The sequence below is a fragment of the Taeniopygia guttata genome, chromosome 1A (assembly GCF_048771995.1).
Source record: "Taeniopygia guttata chromosome 1A, bTaeGut7.mat, whole genome shotgun sequence".
Lineage (NCBI taxonomy): Eukaryota > Metazoa > Chordata > Aves > Passeriformes > Estrildidae > Taeniopygia > Taeniopygia guttata.
Window position 1 is genome coordinate 10,083,045 of NC_133025.1, and position 12,877 is coordinate 10,095,921.

Genomic DNA, 12,877 nt, shown 5'->3' on the forward strand with positions numbered 1-12,877 from the left:
CTCTGTTTGACCTTATAATATTTTCTGTGAGCTAACAACTCTAGTTCAGTTACATTTAAACTGGACACAACACTCACTGAGACACTGAGACTTCACTGGAGCAGTGAAAGGACAAATAATCATTTAGTGTCACTTCCAGAATCCATTTCTTTTCACAGTTTGTGATAAATTTATTGTTTTAAGAACTGTTTTTTGCATTCAGCAAGTGATGCTCTTTTTCACTTGAGCTTTTCATGGAAATATTTACAAGATCTCAGATAATTATTGGGCATATTTTTCAGGTTCTGAAAATAATTTACAAAGGGTGACAAATTTTCCTTTCACCCTTTTACAACATTATGCAAGTCTTTATTTGAAACTGGTGTTGCTATACTTTCTACTATTTTGGATTTAGAAAAGGAAGTCATTGTCTAAAATATTCAATTCATCTGCAGTATATGCTTATACTCTATTTTTGTGAGATCCTCTCTGCTTCTGGTTTTGAAGATGTTATAATTCCTAGAAAATGTTATCTGTATCAAATGCCATCCTAAATCTCAGCATCCTTCCTAAAAATATTTTATTTTGTTGTGCTTTTTTTTTCTTCTTCACTTCTTTTTTTAGAGGGTAAAGGCAAAAAGAGAAGTCCTCTTCATGACTTCAAAAAAACAGGAGAGTTGATGCTCATTAAAGTAAACAAAACACTGGAAGTAAAAACGAAGCTGTTAAATACCACAGAGCAATGTGCAAAGAGATGCAGCAGGAACAAGGGCCTTTCCTTCACTTGCAAGTAAGTTATGTATGTCTTTTGTTTGTTTTTTCCCCTAAGGAAACACAATAACAGCCTTTGATCAAAGGTCTCTCTGTAATTGTCATCAATGGTAGCTTGTACTGAGAACAACCTAAAGATTGTTATTTTTGATTTCAGTGACCTTGCTCTACCTGTCTGGAGAGTGTCAGTCTTTTCTGAGGCTTTATATGAGTTATCTGTCTTGTTAGCTTGTCCAGTCTGTAATCTTTTCCATAACATAGCTGAAGAAATGTACTCATGTTAAGATGTTGATGACTTGTGCTGCAACGTAGCATTAGGTGAACATTTCTGAGATTTTTATGTCTCTTATAAAACAGTTATTGTCACACATCACAGCTGCAGTGTTTCAGCACCACTTCAGACCATATTCTGTCTTCATTCTTTGCACATTACTCCTGCTGAAATCAATGAGACCCTCACACATGGAGCACAGATACATGCCCTGCTGAATTTCACTGGCAAGGACTGCAAATCTGATACAATGCAATCAAACCTGGGCTGTGCATAGCTATCCTTCAGCATCTGCTGACTCCTAGAAACACATCATGCTGACCACTTGTCTGCCTTGTACATACTCTACTATTTTTTGGAACAAATCTCTAATTTTTCTGACGTATTAGATTTATATGATCCCCCTGGCCTCTCTTAGTCTAGACCATTAGCAATCAATGAAAGGCATTGCAGAAGATCTTGGAGAGAGTGCATGACTTCTGTACTGGTGAGTACTGGCTAAATGTGATCCTGAACTTGAAACATGAAACGGTTTTGACAATTGGTACAATGGAAGCTGGACAAAATGTGACAGTAAAAATTCTACCTTGGCAGAGAAGATTTTCAGCTGTGATTAAGGTCTTCCTTAAGCCTTTAATTCCCTTGTTGCAAGTTCACATTTGTATTGTTCTGTACTCTGACTATTTATACATGTAAATAATGAGCAGAGTTAATTTTTCAGATAGAAAATATTTTCCAGGCACTAATATTTTTCACCTGGTACAAGCCATGCCTTTCCCTATTGGCAGGGCTTCCATAGGAGTCATTGTCACAAGGATCAGGTTGTATTCAATACATAAGACATATTTGAGTTCTGATTAGCAGCAACAAGGAGTATTGCAAAATTAAGTATCACAGTGTAAAACAAATTCTGAATAACTCCAAGTAAACAACAATTCTATATTCTAGATCAGTTTAGGAAAACTTTCTCAACTTGTAGTTGCTCTGGATGCTATATTCTGTGTTCTGAATATAAAAAGCAAGTTAATATATGTGTCTATTTTGTTTTATAATAAAATGAATCTAGAATCTCTCAGAATTTTTAAAATGTTTTCATGTTTTGTAGATTTCTTTTTTTGAGACAGTGTCTGATAGATATCTTGGGGGCAATTTCTCCTTTAATGAATTAATACAACATAAATGAGACATGAGGGACTCGTAAGAGTACAGCTTGGAAAAGCCCTGCTCACAGATAACAGAATGGCAATCTGTCATGCAATTACATTGCACTGAATCTGGAGCAGAATTACAGATCCTGATGACTTACTCTCTGAATTCCTATTTTCCCTGGTGGCCTTTTAGCAGGGAAGGTGCTAAAAACCTGTTTTAGCAGTAGAGGTGTAGGTGAAGAGATCTTGCCTGTGTTGCCACTATGCACAGAATATGTGGGATTTTCTTTCTTTTTGTCTCAGAAAATTCTTGTGGTTTCCCTTTTGGCCCCATATGGATCCTTTTGTAGTGTGAACTGTTCTTTGATGCTACTGTAAACACACATTTTACATGTGTTCCCTTTTAAAGGATCCAGTGTTTACTAATGTTTCCCTTTTATTCCTAGGATCCCAGTTTTTAACTTCATACCAGCACATGGTTACTACAAGGTGAAATTTGTTGCCAACTTAAATGAAAACCAATTAGCTTCCTGCCTGCTGTGGGAGCATTCTAAAATAAGAAGTAACACAAAATGACATTTTAAATGCTTGAAATATGAGACTTGAAATTTCCTATGTTTATTGACATTTTCATGGCTTTATTCTTATACTCCATGCAGCAGTTCTCCATCACTTGGGTCACAGCACTGAGGTTTTATTGTTTGTATGTAAGCTTTATGTAAGAATTAAAAATGGAATTGCTTTGTAACATAATTGTGACAATGGTATTGGGAGCAACAACATCTGTGCCTGTGCACTGAGATACACAAGCAGGAACAGTGTTAGGTTTCTTTTTTGCCAGAAAGTGGTAAAAGTAGCAGATTTCAGGCACTACAGGCTTGTAAAGGTTCAGGTACTCCTTATTTTCTGGAGGGAGGGGTAAATTAAGACAACTTTCTATTTCTTCATTATAAGTTTCTGTGCCACATGAAAGTAAATTTTGAGTATTTTATTGTTTAATCATTAATCCTTGATGGTTTTAAGTCTAACACTTTTTTTTTGAAGCTAATATATGTAACTTTTCAGAAGTGATATTTCCTCTATTCCCTTTGCTGTCATGCTTGCACAGATCTTGTTCATTTCCAGCTGAGTTACAAGATCTTTATCTAGACTTGTTTCTTTTTCATAACATTATTCCACAAATGCTGTCCATCAAAGAACTCCTGAGATTTACTTACACTGTTTTTGACTTCATAAATCTCTGTGCCTCTTTTTCTGCCTCCCCTATCAGTTTTATCAAGCTGTTGCTGCTGAACTGTTCTATTCCTTTGTTTCACCACCCTCAGCAGTTCATTACTCCCTCTTTTTCCTACAGCCATTATTGGAGTTTTCCCCAAAACAATTCCTATGGATGAAAAAAATCCAATTCAGTTACTCTTTTATTTACTATACAGGTGACTTTTGCAGGTGTGTCCCTTCCTTAGCTGCAAAGTTGTCACTGTCTTATCCTTTGTTATCTGCCTGGAGTGTCTGTATTTACCCAGGGAGGGATTTTGGTACAGACAACAGAATTTCAGTACCTGTAAGAAAATCTACAGACTATCTCAGTACAAAGATAAACGAAAAAAAATTGTTGTGATCGGCAGTATCAGTAGAAGAAGGTCCAAGAATTTGCTCAAATATGTTGACTTTGGAGGTATAAAAGCCCTCCAGATTTGGGTCCAAGAAAAGATTGTTACAAACTTTTATGTGCAGAACTGGTTGAAGCCAAACTGGAAAGAAACCAAAAGGCAACTGAAAGGCAAAAACTGAAAGAATAGTTTGTAAACAGTGCATTCTGCATTTCCACTTTAGGAGGGAGGAGCAGAAACCAGAATGTAATTGGAAAGGCAGAAAAGGTCAAGGATATTTCTGTGAGTGATGGAGTTAGAGGCACTTGGATATGCTCAAATTTGAGAATCAGCCAGAAGAGAACAGAAGGCTGCACAAGGGCAGAGGGATGAAGGTTAGCAGGTTGGAAACACTTGGAGTCAACAGAGTAGAGAGCAGTTGGATGAAAAATCTGTTTGGTGATGGAAACGATAATGAAGAAGATGTTTGAAAGAGAGAAGACTGGGGAGATTGGATAGGATCTTGTAGCATTTTTAACTGAAGCCAGCAAGATCTCACACAGAAAGCTTGTATGGTGAATTAAATAAGACCAAGGAACTTTTTGTTGAAGGACGCAGTGCTGAAGATTATGGCATAGCTAAAGGATGGATGAAGTGTAAGAAATCTGTGTGACTCTTGATTATTACCAAGTAGTGTTAAAATGCCTTCCTAGATCAGAATGAAATATCTCAGAAGGTGTGGGATGAGTGACAAAAATAAAGATTTTGTGGCAAGCTAGAGGAAATAATGTCAGTTATTTGTTATTTGGTTCAAATAAAAAATAAAGGAAAAAAATGTGGAGGTTTTTTTCTTTATTTTTTTAATGTAATTTCCTCATTGGAATAACTGTTGCACCCTCCAAGGAGGCCAATTGTGATTTTACTATAGTTAAAGACTATCCTTTAAGAACTGTTATGGGAGGCAAAGGTCTGTGCTTATCCTTTCAAGTCTTGAAAGAAGGTGTTTTTACTCTGTGGTTTTGTTTGTCTTTCTTGCCCTATCCCCTATCTAGTCAATTCAGCACACACTGCTACTCACTCCCAGAAATCAGTTAAAAAAAAAAAAGAAAATAAAAGTGAGCAAGGAAAAATTCTAGGTACATGATCACAATTTATGTTATTGATAAAAATAAAAATAAAAATAAAAATAATCTTGTGTTTTAAAGAGCTCTGTTGTTCTAAGCAAGAAACAGATTCCTTGTGCTTGAATTTTCCCCAATCCATCAGTGTGAGATACTTAACTATTTCAGAGGCATATTGTAAGGATAAGAAAGATGATGTTTTAGTCTTCATGGGTTTTTTTGTTCCCAGAGAGCAGCGTAACTGAGGACACAAATTCTGTCTCAGTCACATTTATCTAAGTTTTAAAATAAAGATCTTTAATGACAAGGGAACTCTTAGATTAGTTTGAACAACCAAACTGGTATTTAATGTAATGACCACATCAATTTAATTTCTTTGTTTCTTTGCTCTTGTCAGCACAGTTGTGGGTTTAAATAGTAATTTGGACTGTTTCTCTGACTTTCCCAGTAAAAATAAATCTGATGTCATTGCATGCTCCTTGGCAGGCCATGTGTCATTATTATAAACCACACAGAGATTTTTTTCTCATCCAGATTTTCTTTGCAGGGCCTTTGCTTATGACAGAGTTACAAAACGGTGCCATTGGTTATCCTTCAACAGCTTGACAAATGGTGTGAGAAAGAAGCAAGACCATGCGTTTGATCTGTATGAAAAGAAGGGTAACTGATTTATTTACTGATTTTGTTTTTCCAGCTACGGAGGGGGAAAAAAACCCCTGAGGTCAGTCAGTGATTTTTTGGCTGTAGAAACATCCTGGGCATGGATGCTTTTATGCATTTTGAAAGCTGCATCCTACAGTTTCATTTACACATTTCCTGAGTTTGCTGTCATGCAAATTTGTCTACATACTTGCTGTTGGTCAGTTTTCCAATCTACATATTTGCCTACTGTCATAGATACTAGTTTCAGTTTTGTACTTCAGTTTACTACTGAGCAGCTCAGTTGTATGAGTTACCATTTATCACTTAATATTGCTCTTATTTACCTCATTAATGAGTAAGATACATAAGTTGTCAGACATGGAGTTTTTTTTAATCAGATACATTGGAAACATTTCCAGGATTTTTTGGGGTCAGATAGTGATCAATATTTGGAAAAAAAAAAAAAAAGACAGGCATGTATGTCCACAAATAAACAGTGTTTTGAAGAATTAAGTAGGTAAATAGTAATAAATATATTATATTATGTGAAAGCAGAAGATGAGCTTTAATTTTTCATACATTAACCAAATATCTCATTTTCTTATCTTTTATTTCAATAGATTATGTCAGAAATTGTATCATTGGAAAAGGAGCAGACTATAAAGGAACAATATCTGTTACAAAAAGTGGTATCCAGTGTCAGGCCTGGAATTCAATGATCCCCCATGAGCACAGGTAAGAGTTCAGGAGCAGAGACAATGGGAATAGTGCCAAGACAGCTCCCATAAAGCATAAGAATTTATGGGAAAATAACCTTGGACAACAAAATCTCTTAGGTATATTCTTGCCTTTCTCCAAGAGATGCCATTCTCCAGATCCCAGAAAATTCTTGTCTTGGACTTTGCAAAAAGTTCTATCCTAATGCCAGCCTGTGTGTCTGTATCTCTTTCTTTCCTGTGTTGGGGGTTCTTTATAGCTGTTGACATCCTTTTGATCTCTTAGCTACTGGCAGAAACAAAACATCTGCATTATTTTGAGCCCAGGGTCGGAAAGTTCATCACAGTTTTCTAATTGATTCCCAAGGAATGAGTAATTTTGAAAACCACATTTTTAGGAAACAGGGGATAGTCAACCACCTATTTGCTTAGTGTATAATATTGTTAGTATATTTTGCATAGTTATGTCAATTTTCTGTTATTTATGTAGTATGGTAAACTCTATGGAGCACTTAGGCCAGGCAACAAATCCATGGAAATGACTAAGGCTTTTGAAATCCATCTCTTCAGATTATACAAGCTAAAGACTAAGGAAGCATGCACAGGACTTATCTTTTCAGAGTAGGATCTGGTACAGTGAGAAACTGAGGCCAAACCTGCACCTTGAGAGGAAATCTAGTTGAACTCTATTGGCTTAGGAAAAAGAGAAGAAAGCCAAAACCTGGAGCCAGTAAGAGTAATGGTAAAAACAGATTCATCCCAAACAAATGTTCCCGGAAACCAGTAAAAGCACTACAAAGTACTGGTCTACTCTTTAACCACTTCTCTTTAAATGTTTTTGTACTGGCTTTGACCATGTAGATAGTAAAACTTTAAGAGACAAAAACAGAATGTCCTTTCTCCCATAAGCTTGCTATCCACATTGCTGCCTTTTGCTCCAGACTCCCAGACTCAGCAATTTACTTGGGAGGAGCCAAAGTGGAGACCACTGGTGAGGAGCTGGGCTGAGCACTGCTCAGTCCTGTCCTGACCAAATCAATCCAGTGCGCAAGAAGATATCTTGGAACAACATTAAAAGGCAAAGGATAGTTGAGCTCTGTCCTCTTATGATGTGTTACAAAGCTGAGCCTCAGGCTTGGACTTACTGGACTTGGCTCTTACAGTATAGACAGCAGTGTCTGCTCTTCAGTTTGGGACCAGACCTGTTCTTAACTGGGAGCAAACCATAAATACCACCAGATCCCAAAGCAATGACTTCTTGAGACTCAGCATCTTGAATTAGGTATCTTCATCTTTCAGATGTGAGAGAATTCTAAATCATTATAACTAAGCAACAATGAACATTTATTCTACATTATATACATGTGACTTTTATAATTAGAGAAAGTGTCTGGATAGCACACATTATCACTAAATTGCAATTTAATACACCGCATACACAGTTTTATCCAATGCATTTGGACAGTCACTCTTCTATGATGAATTTTATGAGAGTGACTTTTCTCCTGCCTTGTGCAATAAGTTTAATTTTTAAAAGGTCATCGGATAAATGAGGTGGCTGCATGCTAATTTTGTTTTTCAACATCAGAAAATATGATTTCATCATCAGAGACATGAAGGAGGTGGGAAGGAACAGAGAGTAGTTGTGTGTTTGGAACTTATTAGTACAAAAGGCTTAGCTTTGTAGGTCAGTTTTTCTCAACAGCTGATTATCACAATATGCCATTGGAAAATAAATGCCTTTTTCATATTTAAAGGAGAAATGTATTTTAATGATTTTTAATTATACTTCTAGGAAGAATTGAAACATCTTGAAACTTTAAACTTTTGCTTCAATCTAGCAAGTCATATTTTTATTTATTTGTATTCCTTCAGAAGATAGAGATTCTCAGCAAAACCCTGCTTTCTATTATTGTCATCTCCATCCTAGTACAGATATTAAGACTCTTAATAGAGTTTCAAATTAAAAAGTCTAAAGTAAAAAGGTCTCAAAGAGAAATGGTCAAAGAGCAGACCAGTGCTCCATAGACTTTTGGCTGGTTTCCACGCCTTTTGTGTGGTTGAATCTGTTTTTACCATTACTCTTACTGGCTTCAGGTTTTGGCTTTTTTGTTTTTTCTTTTCTTTTCTTTCTTTCCTTACCTAATGGAGATGAACTAAATCATCAGTTTTAGGCGTGGCCCTTTCTTCCATTTCTGGGTATATCTTTACTGTAACTCATCTTTTCCTCTCTCAAGAATTTTGCTTCAGTACCTGTTGAAACCTCCAGAGATTTAGCTACTGTTTAGTATTGCTGCAATATAACTGGCAGAGAAATGCCCTGGATTTGTCTGCAATGTGGTGCCTGAATGTGGTAATGAGGTGTTGAGGTGGCATTGAACGGACCAATTCTGGGATTGGGTTCCTTACTATTGCATTAGCTGTTCCTTATGTTGTTTATTTTTTTATTTACACATAAAAGCATTGCTTTTATATGTAAATATTTATATATCTCTATTATATAAAGTGTGTGTGTGTCTCCATGTATGACATGGCTAAACACATACTTTTACAGATGCCTGAGAAGAAAACACCTCGACCCTGGACATGTTAAGTCAGCTGGGGTGCTGTTAAATGTCTGAACATATACAATGCAATTATGAGTGGGTTTGTAAGCAGAAGACCCTAAGGTGGCAACAGTGGGGCTTGCAGCAGAGCACGAAAGAACATGTTAAGTGACCATGAACATTCTTTAGCTAAGAATAGCTAAAATGGCATCTGGGGAAATCTCTTGTGCTGCAATACAAAGCAGTCCCTGGTTTCAGGCAGCAAAAACATCTCAGTGAGGTGTAGCACAGAGTTGGTCACACTCGCATGCTGTTGATGATCAGTTCTTGCTGCTGCATTACCAGGGATGCAAAGAGGTTTCTCTGCTTGTGGGTTTCACATAGTAGGTGAGCTCAGAGCCCAGCTGGACCTGTTGTATGTGCCAGCATGCACAGGAAAGACATCCTCACCTGGCTACAGACCCAATCAACACCTATGCACCCAGAGCTCCTGAAGGAGAATGCAGTGCAGGCTGGCAGGGAGTGTGTGACTGCCTCTGGCTCTGCCCTAGATAGTTGTCTCCGGACAGCTGAGGGATGGGAGTAAGACTCTCTCAAGCACGCTATGGGCTAGACAAATTATCCCAGATTTAGGCCATTTAGGTTGAGTAATCCCAACTGAAGATGTGTATTTGTGTATGGACAGATATTTGGGTGTGTGCATTTACTTAGGGTGGAGGGAGAAAGAAGCAGAAATGTGATTGTTTCTAACTGTTTGTAAAAATAGTATGATTAACCCCAAACTTTGCATGCTCTTATACTGTAATGATTGTCATTTTAAAACTAGCTTTTTGCCTTCGAGCTATCGGGGAAAAGACCTGAGGGAAAACTACTGCCGGAACCCCCGAGGGGAAGAGGGAGGCCCGTGGTGTTTCACCACCAGTCCAGAGACACGCCACGAAGTCTGTGACATCCCCCTCTGCGCAGAAGGTAACCCGGCACAGCTCCCAGAAAGCTCCCAGTAATCACCTGCTCATGGCCTTTAGAGAAAGAATAGGTGATTTCTCAGTGAGAATAACTCACAGCAAGAAAAAAAGTTGTTAGAGGAAGAGGAGGTCTTGTGACATTCCAGCATGCTGGAAGGTTTCAGGCTTAGCAGCTTTTTTCAGGTTATGGAGGAACTTGAACAATAAAGTTGTGCTGATCACACAAATGTGATTTTTTTTTTTTTTTCTTGTCTAGTCCATAGTGAATCCATTACAATTTCAGTATTGCTATGTGATAAAATCATCTAGTGCCATTCCATGGTAAAATCAGCTTTTCGTCTTCTTTTTGATGAAAATATAGATACTGGATTACAAGATGAAAGCTTAAGATAAGCATACATATTGCTTTTTGAATAAATACTGTAAATAAGTATAACTGCAAATCTAACCCCGTTTGACTTTCAATTCACAGAATTTGAAAGACACTTTATAAGCACCATTGCATTTGTTGACTTTTAAGTTCTGTTAACCTCCAAATTAAGCTCTTATATCTTGCTAATCAATCAATTCAGTTCCAGTCAATCAACCTATTTAAATCTTCAAGATAGGATGCCTTTAATTTTCCTGCTAATGTGTCACATGCAATAGCTATGCTGTCCTTAGGAAAGGAAGAGGAGAAGGAGGGAGGGAGGGAGACTGGGAGGGAGGGAGGAAGAGAAGGAGGAATAGAATAATTTAATAATTTAATAATAATATTAATAATAGAATAACAGAGCTTGGGAATTTGTTAAAATCTATCATTTAAACTTATGTGAACTGCAAATGGGATATTTGACCTGGAGCTCACTTTAGGATGAAGACTTTGGTAGCTGATATTTTGTGATATCAGTAATTCCTTAAAATAGTATTTTATAAATAATCTTTCCTTACAATTAGTGTAATTAGGGAGTACTTGAGAAGTTTGTCTGCAGTTAATTTTGGTGAATTTATTTTGTATGTTCAGAACTTTCATTCTAAATTCTGTTAAACAATGAATTCAAATTCCTTTGATAACTTTTGACCGCTCTTCCTTCGTGCCCCTTAACCACTTTCCCAAACCAGGATTAAAAATGTATCATAGTTTAAACTGCTAAAAACTATTATCAGCAAAAAGATACAGTATCATAAATAGCTCGAAGTGCTGGATATATAAAGAAACATACTGTATTGCACTGAAATTGGGATTTTGCCAATATTCTGCACTTAAACTTGTCCTGTAATTGTCCTGTGACTTAGAGTGATTTAGAAAAATAAATGATGCTAAGTAGATTATATCACCTTTAAAAAAGACTTTTTCTTTAGCTATGGGTCTCTCTCTCAAACTAACCATAAGTAAGATTAGTAAAAGAATAATAGGAACATGAATGCTTCCGGTAGCTCCCCTCTACCTGCTTCAAAACTGTGTCCTATAAAGTGATATGAAATTTAAGCATCTGGATTAGTGCTAACAGATACTCCAAAGGACATAACAGATATTCCACAGGGCATAACACATACCAACCCAACAGAAAGATATCATAGTTTAAATACCTATTTAGGTTGGTATAATTATATCAGAGCAAGGACACATTGGGGTTTTTTTACGTTGATTTCTTTGGTTTTGGTTTTGGTTTTTTGGGTTTGTTTTGGTTTTATTTTGGTTTGTGGATTTTTGGGGTTTTTTTTGTGGTATGTGTCATTAGTGTAATAAATGACTAGTGTCTATTTTTTTCTAGTTGAATGCATGACCTGCAATGGAGAGAGTTATAGAGGGCCAATGGATCACACCGAGACAGGCAAGGAGTGTCAGCGCTGGGATCTTCAGAGACCACACAAGCACAAATTTCGTCCAGAGAGGTAACCTCTCCTACCCTCAGGCAAGACCATGTGGTCATAATTTGAAAATAACACACATTCTGGAACCTGCAGAGCAAAACTAGCTTTAGTTCAACTGAAATTTGTGGAGTTCACCAGTTTTAGATGCTTTAGATGCTTTAGATGCTCCTGGCCCCTGGTGTAGGCTGGCTACTGACACAATGGATATGCAAGGTGGAGAAAGGGGGCTGTTTTGTTCAGTTCTGGTTACATCCCATGCCTGACTGGTACTAATGCTGCTACTGCTTTAATTGATCAAAAATTCCTTCCTATTTGTGCTAGTTCATTGACAGTAAATAAATAACCTCTGAATATTTCTGTATATATTAGTATGCAGCTGCAGTCAGCTTAAATACCTTAATGAAATCACATAGTAAATAATGATTTAAAGTCATAAATTTTTGTTAGATCTCTTAACACAATTGATGAATATAAACTTCCAGTATTGTCAAATAACAATATCCTCCTTTTTGCAGTATTGAACAGCTTTTAAGCTGTAGGTGACCTTTCATAATAATCACATTTAAGTATACAATTTGTCTGACTGAACTGTTTGACCACTACATCTGTTTATTCACCCTGGGAAAGGATTTAATCATTCTGTTTAGCATTTTATGAACATGGAATTCTTTATTAGACTTGCTTTCTTTTTTTTTTTTTTTTTTTCCTTTTTTAATTTAGGCACTGATTCACAGTGCCAAAAGCTGAGTCAGAAATAGCAAGACAAATTTCATCCCTGTTAGGGTTTGTCCTACAGGGCTAAATTCATCCAACTACAAAGGGTCATCTATAATACACACTTCTGAAAGTATTGTGGGAGGGAAGGGGTAGGAAGGGGTTAGGCCACACAGGAGGGGGTCTCTGTTCATCTCAAACTGAATTACAGTTTGAGTTTAGTTTTATTTTTTATTAAATCCATTTATATATTGTTTTGGATAAATTCTAATTTCCAGAAAAAGACTGCGAGAATCAACAAAACCAGAATGATTAAGACCTTCCAGTGAAAGTATCTTTTTATATGTTAAAGTGTTTCAGCAAATAAAACATTATTTTTATTTTAAGAAATATGAGTACTACTAGATTTTAGAAAGCCTGATTATTCAGCAAAATATGGAGAATCTGCAGTTTTGGAGCTTATGTGGTATAATGTGTTTTTTCCCTTGGCTTGGATGATCTGTTTCATGAATAATAGCAGTCTATCCCATTGTTCTGCCACAATAAATATTTTGTATTAGC

At 36.6% G+C, this 12,877-nt stretch overlaps 1 protein-coding gene across 2 annotated transcripts in view; it reads left to right on the forward strand.

Moving 5' to 3' along the window:
• HGF (hepatocyte growth factor) overlaps positions 1 to 12,877 on the forward strand; it is a 56,343-nt gene that overhangs the window by 11,215 nt on the left and 32,251 nt on the right. The window contains exons 2-6 of one of the 2 annotated variants that reach the window (XM_030291362.4): positions 604 to 769; positions 5,427 to 5,539; positions 6,142 to 6,256; positions 9,625 to 9,752; positions 11,503 to 11,623. In XM_030291362.4, coding sequence (XP_030147222.4) covers positions 604 to 769; positions 5,427 to 5,539; positions 6,142 to 6,256; positions 9,625 to 9,752; positions 11,503 to 11,623 — 643 coding nt within the window. Of the gene's footprint in view, positions 1 to 603; positions 770 to 5,426; positions 5,540 to 6,141; positions 6,257 to 9,609; positions 9,753 to 11,502; positions 11,624 to 12,877 lie in introns of both variants that reach the window. The other variant, XM_030291353.4, reaches the window with a different exon arrangement.